The following is a 21726-nucleotide window of genomic DNA, read 5'->3' on the forward strand; positions in this document are numbered from 1 at the left end:
ACTAGAGACTAGAAGCACTACTGCACTCCAACCGATAAGAAGTTAGGCCACTAGAAATCCCATTGCTCTGTTTAGACAGGTGACCTGGCTTTTGATATTTCAGATATATATTCCATTTCTGTGTACTATATCTTTGAAATGAGACAATTTGAAATGAAAACCTCTGGTAGCACATAGATTTGAGTCTAATGAGGGCTAATCTCTGTCAGAGTGGGGAATTGGCTGAGCTGCTGCCATTAGCTACTGTCTTGAAAATGCTAAAGTGGGCTTGGAGTATGTTTAAAAAATATGTTCTGTATTTAGTCTTTTCACAACGTATAAAAATGTAAAAGGAAAGAATTCATGCTCTTGCAATGCTCTTCCACTTCCTGCATGCATGTCAGCTCGATTTGGTTTCCACTCCCTCTCTGCGCCCCCAGGCTGCTCCAGCGGCTGCCCTCACAAGGCTGTCAGTTAGCGTTAGGCTGCTCAGTACATTCCACTTGGCAGGTTGTGTTCCCTTCTGCACAACTCATGCCCGCTTTTCCTGTCTCACGTAAGTGACAGTTTCCATCCCTCCTCACCACCCTCATTTGCCTTTGCCAAAAAGCACCCCTGCTGTTCTCCACAGGGGGATTTTCCTTTCAGTGTCATAGACACCTACTTTGAGAAGGCATAAATAAGTCGTCTTGCTCCAGTGACTTATGGGGCTAGGTGTCCTGCAAATAAAGCCTACAAAACTACTGGGGCTGCAGGTCTAGCCTTTAGGCAGCTGATATTAGACAGAAAGACCTGCCTCCTTAGAGCCTGAAGGTCTTTCTGCATAACCTCTTCTGCTCACCTTGCAGAGCTGTGCAAGCTAAAGCTTGGGCTTTGCTATGTTTGTGTTCCTGTGTGATGTCCCCCTCAGCTGGGTTAGTTTGCTTCAGGTTTTCTTGCCAGTATTTTTCCACTTCCCTTCCCTTAGAATGCTTCATGAAGGGTTCTTCATGAGGTTTGGAAGAAAAAAGTACTGAAAATAAAACCCAAGAGAAAGCAAAATTATAAAAATATTTTCAGAAATTATCACACTACGGATTTGAAAGGAATTGTAATGGCAACTTTGGAAATCTGCCTGTCTGTCTTACCTTGTTGCTTAGCTGATTTATTCTGTACCATTCCTGTCATATCCCAGTACCTGACATACAAAATCAATAACAAATAGGTGAGGTTTCTATGGATGTATTTGTATTGAAATCTCAAAGGCCACATCCAGAGGGGGTGATGAAGCATTGTTTTAAACAACTTTTAAACTGACACTTTCCAGTCCTGGTATTTCTTCCTAGTGCAGTGCAGAACAGAGTCATGTGTCAAGAAATGGTATGACACTGTCTGAATTAAGTTGTTTCTCATGGCTAATTGGTGATGACTCAGCATCACACCGATAGGGTTAAATTGCTTCTTGTTGCAGAGAGAGCTTGGGCACTGCTGCTCTGAGAGTCACTTCATCATAACTCCTGCCTTGCTTGCTTCTCCAGAAAGCTAGGAGCCAGGGGAGCCAGGCAGACCGTTACCTGCCCTTGCAAACCTGGTTGCCTCCTTTGTGGGTATAGCCTCAAAGATCTTGTCCTTGCGAGTGGGTTTCAGCTTAGTGAATCAGTTTCCCAGCGGGAACATGTTGCATCAGGAAATGATAACAAAGCTCTCGCAACCAAACCAGGACAGTGGCCATGTCTCTCAAGGGGTGCCTGAATGCAACGATTAGGAAGTAGTACAGAAAGGCACTATGTATTTCTAAGCCTGTAGAAAGAGAAGCATGCATTTCATGTTGTGTCTACTTTTTACTTTTATTTTCCCTTTCTCCATAGCCCTATTGCTCCCTTCATCTTCACCTGAAGGTCTCAGAGAATCCCTATACCTCAGGAAACATCGCCAGTCGAGACACTGCCCCCAGTATTATTGTAGCTTCAGGTACGAAACATTTAAAGATTGCCTGTGTATGATGTGCAAACACTGACAGAATCTTGAGTTTATGATGGGTCTGGAGGGTGTTGTGTCTTGTGGGGTGTCACACCACCAGTATTGGGAAGTAGGGCAGGCTAGTCCTTATTTCAACTTGACATGTTTTTTTAAGGAAACTGGCCTTCAAGACCAAGGAGACCACTTCTAGTCCTCTACTGTCATAAACATAAGATTCAAATCAGGGCATTTGATTTGCATATATAGGTGTGTAGAGCTGTATGGATTGATTCTTTTATATATATTTTCTTCAAACTGAAAGTCTTTCCCTTCCTGCTCTTTCTCTTACCAAAACTAGAAGTTCTATAATTGCAAAAGTTAAATAAAAACTCCTCTGATTTGCTAATTCTACTGTTTCTTAGAGTGTTGCATCACTAATCAATGCTTATCTTACAGGTAATATAGGCACTGAACTATCAGACAATGACATCAGCATGTTTGTTTCTTCTGATGCTGGGAACACTTGGAGACAGGTAAATGACACAGAATCACAGTTTTAAATAGTAATCTAGGAAAATATCATAAATGTAGATTCAAACTCAATTTTTGTTTCTTTTGGTTCAAAGTAGCTTTTTGCAGGTCTTTACAAAAGGGTAAACTTCCCTTCTGAGAGGTAGAGAGATACTCAAAGAAAAAGATTGAATAAGTTGTTATACTTCATATAACAGAAAATTATGTTTATAATTCTACTCATAATTTAACTTCAATTTAAACCTTTAGCAAAGAAAACACATTAAAATATGAATCCTAAAGGGAGAGAATGCATTTTATTTTACTACTGTACATCCTTTGTACCAATCAAACCATTTTTCTCTCCTTCCATGATAATACTTCCCCAAGAATCAGCAGTCGTACTGGTCTACTTTCCGTCACTCCCTGTGGGAGTCATTTCACCGAAGTTGAGTTGTCCAAAGTTCAGTGTCCATATAAACAGATTATTTTGCCTTGCTCTTAAGCTAATGGAGAAAAAGACATAATTTAGCTCATCTTCTTTCTGAAGCTACCTCTCTCTCCATTAATTGTGAAAAGAAACTGGATGAGGAAGTTAAATCCAGTTCCTAATATTTAGTGGAATCCCACCTGTTAACAAAGCATTGCTACCCTTTAATGTGTTTATCTTCAGGACTGGAAGTTCTATTACCCTGTTTTCTGCATGGCATATCAAGTCATGGAGAGAAAGAGTGACTTTCCCAGACTGACAAATGCTGCTATATAAACTGGAGAGCAGATGTTTGCAGAAAGCCAATACAAAAGAAGACAAAGGAAAATAAAGTATCTTTATATACTTGATATTCAAAGAATCTAAATATTTTACAGTGTTTGACCAGCTCACATCTTTCCACCTACGTCAATTCTGTGAGACAGGGCCAGATAGGTGCAAACGCATGAAGTTCTTCTTTAAAAAAAACCAAGTCATTGAAAGGGGGAAATTGCTGATCCTGGCAAAAATTCATGTTTCTAACTTTCTGTCAAGCAGAGGCAGAATGCATTTTACAAGGACCTGGAAAAACAAACAAAAAAATTAACAAAAACCACCAAAAAACCCCCCAGAACAACAACAACAACAAAATGAAACCAAACCCAAACAATAAAAAACGAAACCCAGGAACTGTCTCTATACAGAATGTCTTCCTCTACTCTGTAACTTCCTCAGTGTATATCAGTCCTCTGTCATGATTGTACTCAAAGAATGATGACATTTTCTTGATACTAAGGAAAATAGGTTTAAATATATGTGCTTTGTTTTCCAGATCTTTGAGGAAGAGCACAGTGTTCTGTACCTGGATCAAGGTGGAGTACTGGTTGCGATGAAACACACGTCTCTGCCTATCAGACATCTCTGGTAATGATTCCATCTGTGCTAAATATCTGCTGTCCCTCTTTTCAAATGCCAGGAGGTAAACAGGCTGCATCTAGAGTTTTCTGTAACTACAATCTAGAAAAGATCAGTTAAGATACTGGCAAATATTAACTCAGATAAAGCTTAGATATCCTGGCAATTCCAATTTACATAGTTTCAGCTTGGCCAGATCTGAGATATTGTCAATGTAATTCCACAACTTGATTTCTTGAGTTGTTTATGTATGTAATATGTATCTGGATTATGCCTTTGTCTCTTATTAAGTTACCAAATTACTCTTTGTTTTCAAAATTGTTGATGAACTCGTTTTCTGTGTGGCAAGCAGCACTTACAAACCAGAATTTTGTTGAATAGATTCAGCCAATAAAGCAAAAGTGTCCTCGCTAGGTAGCACTTTTGAGTTTTTGTGGTAGGTAGAATATAGTTTTATGCTGTTTTGCATAATTCACTTCCTCTACAGTCAGTGTCATATCAACATCTGAAACACATAGACCTAAGTCTTAAGAAATTATGAGTGGTTCCAAGCTTTCACTTAGACCCACTACAGGGAAGACTGCTGGTCAGAAGAGGCAAAGCTCTTGTGCTTCAGCAATCTAACCTCCTTAAAATGTCTTATGTTGGGCACCCAAAAATATGAAGCTCAAAATCACTTGCTTATTTTTAAAATATCCTCACCCTAGGCTACATTTTGCCCTTAAACCGTCAATCTCTAAGGTAACTTTATTAGCTTCTATCACTTAATTATTGGCCAAGGGTTGCCAAATGCCAAACAACCTTGATCGATGCTCTTATAATGCTTCCCCAAAAAGTTATTTAAAGGACTAAAAATGCAGTATCCAAGAACAGAAGCTGCTTCCCATTTCTCTATAACAGCTGTAGTGGACTAGAGAGTCTCCTCAAGTAAAGTAGGAGGAGAGTAGGGAAAGAAGGCACTAATTCTGCTTTCTCCACTAGGTTAAGTTTTGATGAAGGGAGATCTTGGAGCAAATACAGTTTCACATCCCTCCCACTGTTTGTAGATGGAGTTTTAGGGGAACCTGGAGAGGAGACTCTCATCATGACGTAAGTGAGCGTGCCACCATTCTACTGTTGATGAGAACTGCACCATAAATGTCTTATAAGGCTGTTCACAACACAATAGCATTTCTGGTTGGGGACCAAACCAAGTACGATCTGAAGCCAGGAGTATGCGGTCTTCTCTTGCTAAATCATCAATGTTTATTTGTGATATGATTGAGGGAATGACAACATGGTTCCTTGCATGCTGCAAAAACATTATCACTTAGGTTACCACCATGAAACCTGACTCTTCAAATTGAAGGTGATTAAAAGCAGAGTTACTCTTGACAGATGAATATTTGAAAGAAAAATGGTGGGGTATTTTTATAACTGTGTTTTTGCTGCTACTTTCTATTTAACTGAGACACGGAAAAATGAAGACATTCTTTTGCAGAAATGAATGACAAAATGTTGCCAAGAGGCTGACTCATGAAAAATTATGATTAGTTTCAGTGTGGTATGCTGAGTTCTGCATGGTGCATAAATCTGGATTCACCCTGCCAGAAACTGTGACATTTTGCCTGAGATCAGATTTGCAAAAACAGGAGAAAAATTCAGTTGCTGTCTGTAAAAAATGGACTGATCAGTAATAAACAGAACATGTGGCTGGAAACTGACACAACTTAATAGAGATGTATGTAGGATGTTCCGTTCAGGTTCTGACTTTAATTTGTGTGGAAGGGGTTCCTAAAACTTACAACTGAGATACCAAACTCGTATAGGTATAACTGTCTCAAACCCCATGTCAAGTCTTATATGTTTAGTCGATTTGGGGATTGATGCAAGTAGGAGGATCTTGTTCCACAGAATAAAGGCTACATGCAATTTTTAAGAGTGTTGTAGATATTTAGCAGCCTAAATTTCACTTTGATTATGTCAGTCAAGTGAAAATCTGTAGGACTGGCACTCCTAAAGCAATTAATCTCTGTTGAAAATTTGTGGGTGACCATACTTCTGTAACTACCAGGCTCCATCTGGTTCTACCTTTTACTGCATGCTCTTTCTGCTGTATTCTGTAGAGTGTTTGGACATTTCAGCCACCGCTCGGAGTGGCAGCTGGTGAAAGTAGACTACAAGTCCATTTTTGATCGGAGGTGTGCAGAAGAGGACTACAGGCCTTGGCAACTCCATAGCCAGGTGAGAAGCAAGGAGGCTGGGAAAGATCAGCATGATCCAATGTCTTTTCCTGTTAGTTTGGTGTATCAGATTGTTTCTTAACTGGATGAGCCTGTTTCATTACATAGTTGTGTTGGCCACAGATTGCACTCTGTGATCCCCGAAGGATGGACAGCTGTCTTTTGGGTTTGATTGTCCATGTAGGCAATTAGCTCAGACTTATCCAGAGTTGAAGAATGAAACAACAGCAGAAGCTCTGCCAGTGAAAGAGGCCTGAACTCCTTCATTCTTACTTCTCCCATCCAGTTCCCCTGTCCTTGCCTCCTTTCTCTTCCTCAACATCTTTCTGTCCTCAGAGCCTCAGTGTCTTAAGGTCCTCCTGGTTGCTCTCACACTTGTTTCTCCAATTCTTGCCCTCTTAGCCTCATTTCTTACTCACTTGGTTTCATCCTTGTTCTGTCTTTCCCAGCAGTGGTAATTCTGCTGTGGGAGTCAAGACACTTTATTCCTCAGTTCCTTGGGGCCCTGTGCCCTGTCCCTTGCATCCTGGATGCAGCTGCTGCATCACTCCCAGAACCATTGCTTAAGTAAGGTAAGGTGCTCTGCACAGTGCCTGCACCTGCCTTGGGGCACCTTCCCAGCTTTGCCAAGTTTGACACAACAGCCTGTGTTATATCAAGTTAGAATAAAATATGACCCAGATCCTGTGGTTACATAAACTCCACAGGCTCTACTGAAGTCTAAAGCGAAACACCCATTTATATCATCAAAGGCTGTCTTTCTGTATATCTCTTGCTGGGCAAGAATTTAATAATGAATATGAAATGAAAGTAGCTTGACTCAGAGTAGCTGCTCACACAAGGCACAACTCTGCACTAAAAATACCGGTTATGACTTAGATCTTTAGATGTTCAAATCAGTACAGTTTCCTTGAAATTCAAGGAGGCACAGTATTTTACACCAGTTGCCATTCAGGCCCTTCTGTTTCATGGGCAAATCAAAGCCATGGAAAGTTTCTCTTTCCTACAGTGATTTGAACAGTAAAAGGTAACAAGTAAGACCCCACCGTATTTGTTCTTTACTTTCTTGTGCTTGCATAAGCAAAAATGCCAAGGTTTTGCAGCATATCTTTGAGGATATTGGCTTTGGAGCTTGCAGAACTATTTTTAGGAAGGTTGCTGTGGACTCTTGCCTTTTCATTTGCTTTCTATTGAGATTACAAGGCTGAGCCTTTTTCCCTAGGTAGAAATATTTAGCAGGGTGCTGAAGATAGAAGGGAAAAAGACAAGGAAGTTTTAGCATCCACATAACAAGTCAAACCCTGTAAAACCTGAACTCATAGTCCATAGAAAATATCTACATATACATGTATTACTAGTTTCTACTGAACAAAACTATTGCTAAAGAGGTCAGACCAAAGAAGTAGACCTGCTCTGTTTCTTAGATTGCAGAGGGATCAGGCTGTGTTTTCACTTGCTGAAACCTAATCTATAAGTGAGAAATGGGCCCGAATCAATTGCTTATTGGCTTTAGAACAAATATATAAGCAACCTCAGATCATTTCTTAGTGTGTATTGGAAAAGCTGTTTTAGTTTCAGTTAAAGCTTCAGTAGCTTTAATTAGCACCAGTGTACTGACATGGCATTTGACTTGCCATCCTCTTCCTTTGAGTCACAGATCCCATTGCAGAGGCTTGGAAAACTAAGTGAAAAAAATAGCCTGGTGGGTGTCACAGAAAGGTATTTTTGGTTTTGTTTCCAGGGAGAAGCTTGCATCATGGGAGCAAAAAGGATCTACAGGAAGCGCAAGTCAGAGAAGAAATGCATGCAAGGAAAATATGCTGGGGCTATGACCTCGGAGCCATGCGTGTGCACAGAGGCAGACTTCGACTGGTGAGCAATGGGCACAAGAACAGTGTCCTTTCTACCACACCAATGCAGAGCTTGCAGAGAGTAGAAATTAATAAACATGTAAGTGGCCAAATAGGTTGCTTCCTGATGGTGCAGGTATGTCAAAAGAAGGAAAGGTGTAATAGCTATCTGTAATCTGCTGAGGCTCCCACGAAACTGATGCTGAACAGACTGTTTTGGAGGTCACATCTGAGCTCTGTGCAGCATTAAGATAAAAGGTCCATTTAGCACATCTAACCTCAGCAATGACCAGAGATGCTGTGAAAGTAGTAATTAAGACATACGTAGTGTGTGTAAAAAATAAATTCTTCATGCATACACACACGTATATATGTGTAAAAGTAAATATATGCATATGCAAAGTTGGCCTTCAGCTTCTGGAAATCAGATATCTAGGGAATTCCTGGGTCCTTTGTTATATCTGGACCATCATGTTTGATAGCATCCAACAGACATTGCCTTCATGATTTGGGTTAATCTCCTTCTGAGGCCTTTTCTCCTCAGCTTTATGCTATGGAAAAGAGTATATCGGTGAGTTATGAATGGCTTGATAACACGTTCAGCTTCTAGTTTAATTTCAAGATTCCTGCAGACTCACGGCAATTTGCACAAAAAAGGCAGGAACCACATTATTGAAATCTCTCTATCACCTGTCTTCTCCAAGTCAGAGAGAGTCCTGAGTATCTCAGAAGAGAGAAATGGTGCATCTTGGGCAGTGCTAGTAAGCCCTCTTTGTGCCTTACTCAGCTAGATCTATGCCATGTTATTAATTAAACCCAGAATCTGTAACAGACACCCTGAAGAGGTTAATCTCACAAATATTTTGTTTCTTGCTATAGGAGTTCCCCCCAGGACCATGGAAATTTACAGCATTTCCCTTCTCACCCTCCCATAATTGTAGTAATACCAAATTTTCTATATAAAAACACAGAATCACAGGAGGCTTTTCCATGTGTCAAAAATGTAAATCCACTTGCACCAAACAATAAGAATTATGAGCATACTTGGGCATTGATTCTCTGAATATGGTTTTCTGATGATTTCCCCATCTTCCAGTGAGTTCTTTGTTATGGAGCAGATACCTCAAGTCCTGTGTGTAGTTCATTTGGGGGCCCAAAGGTCCTGGATTTCAACCATTTAACATATCTCTTGTAAAAAAAAAAAACCAACCCAAAACAGCCAACTGGAAAAGAGATACAAATAGGGAGGAAATTCCCTGAAGGTTTTGACCCTCTTGTAGAACATGCAGTACAAAGCTCCTGCTCAGTCTCAAGAAAATAACTGATGGGATTGACACTTGTAAGGTACAGACACTCATGGAACACTTCTGATAAAAATATGCTTTCCTTCCTGAACTTCTCTCTGTCTGAAAAGTATGATTTTATTTCACTGAAATGGATTGTCTGGTTTGCTACTACAAAACTTTGTTGCTAGGTACAGGACAAAAGTACCACAGTGACATTTGATGGGGGAAACATGTTTTTATTTCTTTTGCATTCACTTTGAGGAGACTTTCTCCAAAAGGTCTGCTGGGTTGTGACAGAATCTCTAAGAGAAAGCTTGGATGGTTGGGGATGTACGACAGACGTTTGCAGTTCACATGCCCCAACAAGACCCTTCAAATCTGTTGGAAGAGGCAAAACTAGGACTGTGCAAAAGTCACCTTGTTAAAAGCAGCCTGAGAAAAACACCCTCAGAAATACTGCAGGTCTCTGTGCTGAGCTGACTGGTAGAAAGCCTTCCTGACGTAGAAGTGCCTTCCTCCTGATGATGATATCACTGCTGGTGTAGAGCAGACTGTCCTGATCCCCTCCAATTCTCTCTGAGCTCTTGCTATTCCTACAGTCCTCAGCTATGGATTTTTACTTTATTGGTTTCAGCTTTCTTCCCCACCACCTCTGAGGAAAAAAGACTGAATTATTGCTTTAAGAATTCAGTTCAGAAATATTTACCAGGAATATTAATCACCTATTTATCTATTTAATACAGTCAGGAGCATAGTTTTACATACAGTTGCCAGAGAAGGGCCGAAAAGCCACAGGGAACAGAAGATGGAGGTTTACCAAGGAAGGAGAAAAGAGATGGCAAGAAAAAAGCAGTTCTGCTGGCTCTACTTAATTTCTGTCCGGTTTCACTTTGCTAAGAAAGGCAAAGCTGCCGCTTTGTGCCGTAGCATTCAGTGCCTGCCTTGTTTAACTCTGCGCTGGGCTGCGCTGCTGATGCACCCTGCAGAAGTTGATTCAAAGTAGCGTTTGGAGGAAAACTGGTGAATGAATTCTTGCTGTGGAAGGATGTCCTCCGTGGGGTCCTTCCTGAAAAAGGAAGACACGCTTTCATCATCCTCACTAACAACATTTCAGCAGTGCTTTTGATTTTTCCATTTCTCTCTTTTCTTGCTGGGCAGGGCTTTTAATTGAAGGAGACTGAAGGGGACATGTATCCCCCAGGCAGGGAGAAGCCTCTTAGCTGGCTGCTGACTTGATTTTGCAGTCTTGAAATGAATTGAGCAGCTTTTTGTGTTAACATCAATGGTTACAGGACTCACACTTATATACAGAATTGAAGAAGACAACAATCCCTGCCCCAGAGTAGGACTTTCTTTGCTATCTGAAAACTGAATTTGTATGGAGAAAATTTCATTATCTAAGTTTGTCAGAGATTGGAGTTAAAAAAAAGAAGTATCTTTGTGGTCAAGTAAAGTGGTGGCGGGGGAAAGTTATTGCTGTTAATCCTGTGAGTGCTTTTTTATCAGTTCAGTGGGAAAAAATGCCAGTTATAAAAGACATATAGATTTTATAAGGTTTGTTGGTTTTTTTTTCTGCTGGTAATATCATAGAACTCCAGGTTCATTTCACATCTGTATTCAGCCCATGGTAGCTCTTTCTGAGAGAAAAGGGCACATTTGTTTATTGTTTTACACAGCAACAAAACTGAGTGACATTAGAAATGACTGTAGTTTATCTAGCCTTGGGAACCCGAACTCTGCCGACAGCAGACATCTCTTACCATGGGCTGGAAGCAGAAGTGGCAGTGGCCGGGGCTGAAGCGGCAGGATTTGTTCTCCGTGCAGGGGCGGAGGCTCACAGCCAGGGGGCAGTAGAGCTTCAGGAATAGGGGCAGTGGGGCTGTGCCGGAGCCCTGCGCTGTCTGCCCTAGCAACGGCCTGGAAACGAGGATGTCCTTCTTCATTTCATTGATTTGGGTAAATGGATGACACCGTTACTTCTGTGTTATTAAAGCATTAATTTCCCCGGTTTCCTTACATTGTGTTCCTTCCTGCCGTCTGAGCATTATTACGGCAATCTCTCTTCAGTAGAAACACCTCCCAGACACAGATGGAAATCTTTGCTGGTGTTCATCCTTCAGCTACCTGTCTCCCAAGCCCTTTAATAGAAACTTTGAGTTAAGCATCTCGCCGTCAGTCTTTCCCCTGAACCCACTGTCATTAATACTGAGGGCTTCTTCTATCGGTATTCCCATATCTCACACCTTCGTGGGAAGTATAAACCTGTTGATGCTGGCACTGGTGACTTTGGATAGCCGGAGAGGCATAATGGAGCCTTAGTGCAACTGGGAATCAGGTCTATTTATTTCACCGATATCAGCGAGGATCTGGCTTGCTCTTTTTTTATTGTCTGGCACTTAAATGACAGACCCGCCTGCTAGGTTTGGTTCTTCTGCTAAAACTACGGAGTCCTGCATCATAAGAAACCATCCTGACAAAGTGTGGGGAGGCAGAGGCAGGTACTGAGTGTGACCAGCCTGTCAGCTGTGTGTGGTCCCACTCACCAGTTCAGACAATGTTGCAGGGGCTAGCTTGGAAATACGCATACATTTGCATCCTTAGGTTAACTAACTTTGCTTTATCACTGAGGTGGGTTTGATTAGCTAAAGGAGTAGTAATTTTGAATTAATTTTTAGTTAATTTTGAATTCTTGTGGAAAATACAGACTCACTATGCTAAGTTGATGAAGTGTCCCTGCATCTTTAGGGGCCTAGATTTCTACCAGGCATGGATTTACTGGAAACATTCTGGGGATTTTAGGTTCGCTGTTCACATAAGCTGGTATAGCGTGACTCCACATACTGTGATGCAGTTATAATCATATGCTTTCATAGATTCATAATTTAAACTTCAGCTGAATCCATCCTTCTCTGAGACAGATCTCATGTCAGATCCTATAGAACAGGGAAGCAAGCACAGCTACCCTTTAACACAAATTATACTTGCATAGTACTTCAATATTAGGCAATAGTATCAAGTGAATAAAAAGGCGATAAGACTTTTCAAGGCCTGTGGCTGCCGCTATTTTTTCCACAAGGGCTTTTGGAAACTGCACTTCAAAGGTGACTATAATCACAGATACCTCAATTCCACCCTATTTAATGTCTAGAAACTTTCAAAGCACAGCATACCAAACCACAAGTAGCATTTTCAGTTCTGGCATAGTTGACCTTAAGGTGAAGCTGTTAGTGTTAAGTCCTGTTACATGTTAACTTATCTCAATTTTTAGAATGTCTGAGCACAGCATTCACTCATCTGACTTATTTCTATATCTTAAAACAGTGGGATTTTGATAATTTCACAGGGGTTTACAGTTTTTCCATGATACTAAGTTTGTCAGGCCTGCATTCAAACTGCAAACTTTCTTAAGGGATTTCTTTTCTTTTTATTACTACCTGTGCAGCAAATGATCTTAGATAAGGGAATTTACCATGGGCTTTGGGCAGGGACACAGAAGTTGTGGAATGAATTCTTATCTGTCTGTAATTACAGAGAAAGATTTGCAATCCTACTTGACTAAGACAAATTGGATTCCAGTTTAAACCAGTAAAATTGGCCAGGGTAAAACCATCATCAGTGAGAGCTGTAAGACAGGCTACTTCATGTGGATAAAACAAACCCTGCTGATAAATGCTCCACTCTTTTTTGAGAGGTACATTATCTATTTCATCTGAGTTCCTTTCAGGCAGGCACAAAATATCATCAATATATGTAAATTCCAATTCCCAGTTACCAGGCAATGGCTTAGCTAGCTGATTGCAGTCTAAAGCTGATGCCTTCCCTGTCTCCAGGTTTTGCTATACTGGCTCGTGCTACGGCAATCCAATTCATGCTAATGCTTGTTGATTGCTACAAAGCCTGGTGTGCCAAATTGTAGGCAGCAATTTGTTGTCAACATCAGTGTTCTGTGTGCACCAGGCTGTAGCCAAGGAATTTATTAGATTCCAAGACTGTGGAGGTGAACGGGCGGCTGATGCATCTGTAGAGAGATATGGAACAGCAATTCATGTCATTTACTGGGATGACATTTCTGCAGGGCCTTAATGAGCCAGACAATTTGCAAGCCTGAAAACAACACTGTGAAACTTCTATCTTAGAACTATTTCTGCTGTGGAAAATCCTATGATTTCATTCTCTTGTCTTTGAGAAATACGATCCAAGTATAGTCAAGCCTAGTTAAGTCAAGCTTGGCTTGTCCAGATGTGCAGATACTAGTAAGGACTAAAATTATGGCATGAGTCTAGACGTGTGTATAGTAAGAAATTCCAGACTAATACTACTTCATTAAATTGGACTGTGGGTACTGATCCCCTCTGAGGCAAATTTCACTGTATTGTTTTGTTTTGTTTTCACCTAACTATTTACAGAACATTGTGGGTGTGCAGTGTTACAGCTTTTTAATTAGTGACACGTTATAACTTAGGAATACAGTGCTACAGAGTGTTGACAAACGAATTACAAAAATACAGGAGTCCCACTTGTACGTAAATATTTGTTTTCTCTAAGCAAATCAGAATGGTGTTATTCTTTGTTATGAAGTATATTCTGCAGCTATAGTGTTCGTATTCCAACAAGGATGATTAGAGAAGCACATGGCAGTGGGAGAATAGACTGGCTGATGCTTCCAAAGCAATTAAACTACATCCAGCCACTAGCATCTGAGTAAACAGATTGATGAAAATTCAATCAAGTAGCTGAGGAAAAGACCATTTAGGTCATCTACTTCCTTGCTGTTTCCTAGGGTATGTTCTCAATTACTTGTTGTAGATACCCCCAGCACCACATCTGCTAAAATGTTCCTTTGCAACAGTAATGCAGTCTAATAGATGTCTAGTTTTCCCACATGATATGCAGTTTTAATTTGCTTTTGCTTAATGTCATCTTTTTAATTTCTCTTTTTTTTAGATTACCTCAAAACATTTATTTTCTAGATTCAGAAGGAAAAATTGCAGTCAGGAGTAAAAAGTGGTGAAAAAATTCTTTTCAATGTTCTGATTTTGATAACAAGCATAAGAAGTTTTAACAAAAACATATTGCGAAATATTCTCTCCTTTTTTTCCTTGCTCTCATATCTTATATCAGTACCAGACCTCTTAAAATTGTCTTATAGTGATTCATCAGATTTTTATTTTAAGCTATCATGCCTTGGTACAGAAAGAAAAAGACTTTTGAAAGAAGTCTTCATTATGTTAAGCATTATTCTTCTTGTAATATTATTCTACAAATACGATTAATTGCACTGTTGCCTATTAGGAGATGCTGTATCCAGCAGCCTGATAGAGGTGAGGCTCCCATAGCTCCATGTCCCCGACACAAGCCGTAGCAAGTTTGAGCGTTTGTTCCTGATAGGCACACGTATGCATGCACGCACAGTACTTGTACACATATGTACATGTCTGGTGTACAAACCAGCACAAATGGAAAATATAACACTCACACAAACACCAGTTGTTGTCATCCTGTTCCTCTCTCTGGTTGATCAAGATCAAATCCCATTTCTGGAAAATGTTTGCACTATAAACATACATACAATATTGATCCCACCAGTGCCTGGTCTTAGACAACCAGGTCTGTCCAGTATCTAGCCCCTGGACACCTTGTATCCCCAGTTGCTGACAATTGGATATCCCTAGGTGCCTCGTGCGTAGACAGACACATACATAACAGGTCTCACAAGCAGGTCCAGACCTATATGGCTTTACACCACTAGCCTTTCCCCCAGACCTCGTGGTCTTTCCAATAGCCAACTCACAGACCTAGTGTCCAGCCCAGGCTTAGGACTACAGCAACACCTAGCTCCCAAGTCTTTTATCCTACTCATTGGCTTATCTGGCTTGGTGCTCGCCTGCACAGTCTGCACATGCTCCAGTCAGTCCCGTTGCTGGCAGTGTGGGCACATGGATCCCTGTGACTCATGGTCCAAGCCTGGCTGCTGAGACCTAGACCGCCACATGCACACAGAGAAGAGATAGCCCCTCACCCAGGAAAACAGCCATGGAGACACCAGATGCTCTTCCCTGACATGGCATAATGAGCCCCATACCGCTGTGTGCAGGAATCCCACTCAGTGACCTGCAAAGTGATCTAGGGAGAACCTCTTCTGTTGACGATCTAGTAGGTCTCACCCTGGCCATGGGCTGATGGCTGTCCTGTGAGAGCCCTGGGAGATGCTGGGTCAGAGGTTCCACTGGCTCTGATCAGGTTATTGGGGTTTCTCTGCCTCCTGTTTTTCCTCTCTGTCTTGTTACATACACAGAGATAAGCCTTTAATCACATAATCTAATGTTGCCTTAATCCTCTTTTCTTAGAATATCAAGCTACTTGATACCAAGACATTAAAGATAATAAGCAAAAAAAGTGCTTTGCAAAGAAGTGCCGTTTTAAGATCAAGGATCAAATTGCAACTGGAATATTGGAATGGAGCTGGTGCAGTCTGTGTAGCAGTTCTCAGAAATGACATCCCATTAACTTCTCTGTTATGGCTATGGAGAAAGCTTAGTAAAAGGAATAAGAATTATGTTCCAACCAAACAGTCCTCATTATTCAATGGCTGGAGACTAAACCCACATGTGAATGGAATACTGATTAAAGAGGTTTTTTGGTTTTTTCTTTGTTCCACAATAACAGTTTTTATAGATCCTTTGTTTACCTGGAATCAAAACCAATTTGAACTTGTTGTTCAGTGGAACCAAAGCAAATTTAGTCATAGCTAATTCCAAATTGGGATAAAAGATTACAGTTTGACTCATTGTTTCTAATACCTGATTTTTGTTAACATTTCCTCTTCAAACAAAAGTAGAATTGAAGATTGCAGCCTCCTTTTCCATTACCAAATACATTCTTAATGCCTTCAGCTGAGAGCTCTCTCAGGGCTGTATATTTTCCTCTATAGCTCATGTGATATACTTTCCAAATACAATCAACTGTTTAACACCTCAGTTTTCTAAGGTGTGACTGAGACAGCAGTGATTGAACTTATCTTAGATCTCTAGCTTTTATGTTTGAATCTGGAGCTGAACCTGAGAAGCACTGTTAGACTGTAGAGGGAGAATGCTTAACACAATAGCTCATAAACTACCTGGTCTGGTTCTGCTTATTTATACTGGGACATTTACAAGGTGACTCTACCCCTGCCCCAAAAAAAAGCTAAAAGAGGGATGAAGAGTCTGCTCTATCAATAAAACATCAGAAGTCCTAGTAAAGGGGTTGAGGAAAATCAAAACTTGTATCAATAGTGGAGAGCATGAGCTAATAATACCTGTGTCTGTTCTTTTGTTTTCTTGTGTGGCACTTTCTTTTAATGCTAAAACAGTGATTATGGATATGAACGTCACAGCAATGGGCAGTGTTTACCAGCATTTTGGTATAACCCATCTTCCTTATCGAAAGACTGTAGCCTCGGGCAGAGTTACCTCAACAGCACTGGGTAAGTGGCACACCAGACTTTATTTAGCTAAAGCGCCCATATGAGCTTAAACCCAATGACAACTACAGATTGCATTTATTATAGGTGTCTCAAAGATGACTGAAGCCCTTGGAATGTCTTCTTCACTGATTTTTTTAGGGTGCAGTCTGGCACTCCAGATCTCCATCATGGATGGTCCAGAACTTTCTCTGAAAAATGATGCCTTAAAGAAGCTTGGGGGGAAAACTGTAAGGCAAAGGCCAAATCACTAAAGTCTCTGAAAAGACTCCTCTTAAAATCATGTGGGATGAGGTGAGGGAGAAATGGTGGAAGATAAATTAGAGGAAAGAGATGAAACTGATTTATATGTGAAGTAAGAGATGGGCATCTAGCCTGACTGCTGGTTATTCTTTGGCCCTATTGGAAGTCAGTGGAAGATGTAGTATAAGTTAAGATACTGCCCTCAAACTTCATTTCTGATGCAAGTGATTAAAGCAAAGAAAGGAACACAAGCTGTGTTTTGGTGTTTTGTACACTCAAAGACAGGCAGAATTTGCTTTCTAATTCAACCCTTATTTTTGTAGCTCTTGGGGGTTGCATCTTTAGAGTTGCCTCACAACTGATGAGAAGTGGAAAGCATGTGGAAAAAAAGCTGTTAAACTATGCCTAACAGTATAATAATTGAATACAATTCCATACTGAATGTGTATTTAATTTATTTATAACTTTAGTGTTATTTAATATATAACATAGGTCATCATATAATTTTATGGTTTAGACAGTTTATTAATTTAGGAATTAATTAATGTGGTGTATAGGTATGCTATGCAAGAAAATATTACCTGCCATTAACAACAATATTAACTATTTGTTAAGCACATAAGGAATGCTTGGCTGAGACAAATGCTCAAATACATTTGGGAATCTGTTTTATTCAAAAGAAACCACAAAAATGCCTCCCTGTTCCCAGTTAACCCTGTTATGCTCCCTGTCAGTATCTTCCACAGAGTCTCTTTTCCTTTTCAGATACCGGAAAGTTGTTTCTAATAACTGCACGGATGGTGTGAGAGAACGGTACACAGCAAAACCACAGCAATGTCCTGGCAAAGCCCCCCAGGGCCTTCGCATAATCACATCTGATGGCAAACTGACAGCTGAGCAAGGACACAATGTCACTTTCCTGGTGCAGCTGGAAGAGGTGGGTTCTATTTTTATGCTGTATCCCAGGCCCATGGCTCTATTTGAGTCTGATTCATGCCAAAGTTTGCAAAGTGGTGAAGAGGTGTGGACCAAGAGAGGGTGGGATAAAGTCTGTCAGCTTCACAATGTAGCTGGTGGAGCTTGCTCTAAAATGTAACAGATGATGCATGGAGATGATGAGAGTATTGCAGTACATAGGATAATAGCTGGAAGAAGCTTATAAAGACTGGGAAGTGGTTTGTTTTGGGAATTTCACAGTAGAACTGGAGAGTGCAGATTTTAATCTTGATCCCCACCCTTAACTGTGCTTTTGATTTCTTGCTGTGTTTGAAATAGAATTTCAATTTTTACTTGCCGCTGACTTTCAACCGAACATCACTAAAAGTACATGTGCAGATCTGTCCCTGGTACATACTGTTTAGGTGTTTGTGGATGAAATATCAAGATGCCATCAACAGCATTTAGTCTGAAATTGATTGCAAATATGAAGCTGATTCAGACTCTGGTCAGAGCCTGTGTTTTTGTTACATCTGTAACTTAACTAGATATTTCATTGTTCTGCTCCCTCTATTTCTGAACCCTTAGAAAAAAGCATTTAAAATCTTTTTGCCTGTTTTTCTTTCTCAGCACTTCTTTATCTATGCTTAATTGTAGGTGCCCAAATAATAGCATTCACGAAGTAACTATTTTATCTTTTTTCCTTATCCAATCTAATTTCTTTAAACTTCTGCCCTTTTTACTGTATAGCTGGCCAATAAATCCTAAAACAACTATGCTTTTACACTAGGCGACAACGTACATCCCTTTACAGCTTAGAGCATTCATGGAAATTACTTCTGACCCTCTCTGTAGTAAATGTCATCTGCAGTGAGGAAAGAGAAATGAGGATGACCTCTAGAGCTGAGTTTTGTAGGGGTGTGTTGGGGTTTTTACATCTCTGTTATTGATGCTTTCCCCAGCAAACAGGTGTCTTGATTTGTAAAGGCAATAACATATAATAAATCATAGCTAACTTGAAGCAGTTGTTTGAGCTGAATGTTGATTTTCTCCAAAATGTGGCCACTTTATTTCAGTAGTGACAGCCATACAACATTGCTAGTGTACATTCTGTCACAACATATAAACATATAACTGCATCTGGATAAATTATTGATTTCTGTGTTTAAAGATGAAGAATAAAAAGTCCAAAACAAGATTAAAAGTCTTCAGGCTTTAAAAAAAAATGGAAAAAAAAATAAAAAGTGTTCATTGTATCACTTTTCTATTCTCAGCAAAATTTTAAAACAGATTGAGAGAAGGAGATGGGTAGTCTGAGAAGTCAGTCACAAAACTATCAAAGAATTATTACAATAGTCAGGGGGGAGGCAATCCCCCACAATATGGGAAACTTGGGACAAATGTCCTGCTCTTCCTTCTGTATTTCAGCACATCTGTCCTGTAAGAATACCCTGGCCATTCTGTCATACAGGGATCTGCTGTGAATTGTCCTGTCTTTTCTGTTGATTCTGATCTTTTTTGATAGCCCTGCTTCAGTATTCTCCAGAGTCTGGAAGCAACACCTTCTCCATTAGGTGGTGTCTTTCTCATGCTCTGTATCAGGGAGTACATGAAGTATGTTTTCATGAGTAGTATGTTTTCATGAGTGAGTCAGCTTCTGAGAACATCTAAAAGGGGCCCTTCTTTCAGTATATCTGATAAGGAAGACATTAGGAATTGCTCCGAGGGCTGAAATAGTATTGATAAACTTCCAACATTTCTGATTACTCTCCCTGCTAGATGAATCTTGACCTCCTGCTTCTAGATTTGACAATATAAAGAGTTTACAGAGCAACAGACAAAACCTTTGGGTGAATTTGACCCAGTCTGACAATGACTTTGGGCTGATGTTGCAGCAAAAGAAATATTCAGCAAAGAAAATTTTCCCAGCTGTATGCAAGCTATGGGAAAATAAACAGTGGTTATAGCCTCATAATTGTACATAGACTATTTCATTTCCCAAATTAACTGTTTCGGTAACAAAAATTCACACTCATTAGAAAAGTTAACCTAGCAAAAGAGCAACCACCCCTTTCTAGAATAGATACTATTATCATAGGATCACAGAACAATTGAGGTTGGAAAGGGATCCCTGGAGATTTAGTCCAACCCCACTTTTGAAAGGGAAATTTCTTTCCCTTGCAAACAAAGCAGAAGCATCATAAATGAAGAACTTGCTACTTTCTGTTTAGTTCTGCCCTGCACAAGTATACAGCATAGTACAATCCAGGATGTTTAGCATCTGCAGAATCTCTGCCACTCCATTTTTGCTGAAGAGAAGGTACCAGGCAAGCTAAAAAAGGCTGGATATATCTGTGTATGCATGTGAGGTTTTTCACAATTGCATATGAAGAAAGTGTGTTCTATTCAAATCTTGTCTCCTGGAGTGGTGATCAGTATTTTTAAGTGCTACACCCTGGTGTGAGGACTCTTCCTTTCGCTTGTGTCAAAGTTACTGTCTTTTAGGTTGTAAAGAAACAGCAGTCTTTGCTTATGTTGTAGTCCCTTTGCACCTTAACATCTCCTGTATCCCTCTGAGATAGTTTGTTTAAACCTTCAGATCTGCAGAGCTGTTCCATACACTGCAGCCTCCCAGTTCTCTTTTTTCATGCCTATACTCCACTTGACCTGCAGGAAAAAAAAAAAAAAATAAAAGAAGCTGGTGATCCAAGGTACAAGAGTCTGTTTTAGATTTGTACTCCTATTATCTTTCTAGGGATTTCTGCTCCATCTAAAGACCCGCCTGGGTCTGAAAAGAAGAATAAGCTGCAGAGGTAGACTCACTAGAGGCCCTGAAAAGTCACTGTGTCTCTGTAGTGGCTTACTAAAAACGTAGGGAGAGGCAAATGGCAGCAGAAGAAAACTGATTTTTTTCATTCAGGTGTGGGATTCAGGGAAAGGAACCACAGTTCATGGTTTTCTTGTAGAGCCTGCTTGTGCCTGTGGTGATGCTGAGGGCTGGAACTGTGTCATTCTGACAATAACACAATGTCAGTAAAAGCTGTCTGAAGAGCAACAAGGACAAGGCATTCAGAAGTGTTTTGCTATTGAAGAAGACACAAAAGGAAACTAATCACTGAAGTCTGTGCAAGTGGAGAGGGGGCAGGCACCAAAACCAGCAGTGCATAGAGCATTGCTGGTTTCTGAGAGATGGGATTCTGTCCCAGTTTCTCTAACCCTGACTCACATAAAATTTGCCTGTAAAGCATTTCTATCTGGCAGCATATAAATATCATTAAAAGCAAAACCAACCAACAGCTCATGTTTAAATGATCTGAATGTAAGAATGCTTTCCAAAGTGGTCTGACTTTCCTATCACCTTTTAGGATTTCAGTATGACTTCTTAAAAACAGTTTGCAAAGTCACATTGCACTTATTAAATTTGTTCCTGTTATTGGAAAGGTTTGTCCAGATTAGTTCTCCTATTAATCTGGGTATAATCATCATGATACTCCTACTGGGTGACAACAGCCAGGAAGCATCAATATTTCCTTTTTTAATTAGCTTGCGTCCCATTGTACGAAGCATTATGGAAGTGTTTAATAAGCAGAGTACCATACTTAAGCTGGTAATTTTGCTCTTAAATTTCTGTTGAGCTAAGGAGAATAGCAACAGCATCTTTGTCATTACATGGCAGGACAGGAGAAAACTAGTTATGCTTAAAAGAAAATTTTGCTATTGCTTCAAAATGCTGCCAGTTTAAAGGTTAATCCTTGCCCTGGCCAGGGCTGTTTGCTCAGACCCATGGCTGGTACCTCTCACACTGCAACAACAGAGTTGTTTCTCAGCCTAAACCTGAATCCTTTATTTTTGAACAGCAACAAAAGGAACCCAAAACCAGGAATCACAAAGCCAGTTTTCCTACTGAAGTTCTTCA

At 40.3% G+C, this 21726-nt stretch overlaps 1 protein-coding gene across 4 annotated transcripts in view; it reads left to right on the top strand.

Annotated features, from left to right (window-relative positions):
• SORCS1 (sortilin related VPS10 domain containing receptor 1) overlaps window positions 1-21726 on the top strand; it is a 304454-nt gene that overhangs the window by 242668 nt on the left and 40060 nt on the right. For all 4 annotated transcript variants that reach the window (XM_056352733.1, XM_056352734.1, XM_056352735.1 and 1 more), the window contains exons 11-18: window positions 1827-1929; window positions 2374-2450; window positions 3729-3820; window positions 4793-4900; window positions 5917-6034; window positions 7775-7905; window positions 16521-16634; window positions 17640-17811. In XM_056352733.1, coding sequence (XP_056208708.1) covers window positions 1827-1929; window positions 2374-2450; window positions 3729-3820; window positions 4793-4900; window positions 5917-6034; window positions 7775-7905; window positions 16521-16634; window positions 17640-17811 — 915 coding nt within the window. The remainder of the gene's footprint in view (window positions 1-1826; window positions 1930-2373; window positions 2451-3728; window positions 3821-4792; window positions 4901-5916; window positions 6035-7774; window positions 7906-16520; window positions 16635-17639; window positions 17812-21726) is intronic.

Source organism: Falco biarmicus, chromosome 9 (assembly GCF_023638135.1).
Source record: "Falco biarmicus isolate bFalBia1 chromosome 9, bFalBia1.pri, whole genome shotgun sequence".
Taxonomy (NCBI): Eukaryota; Metazoa; Chordata; class Aves; order Falconiformes; family Falconidae; genus Falco; species Falco biarmicus.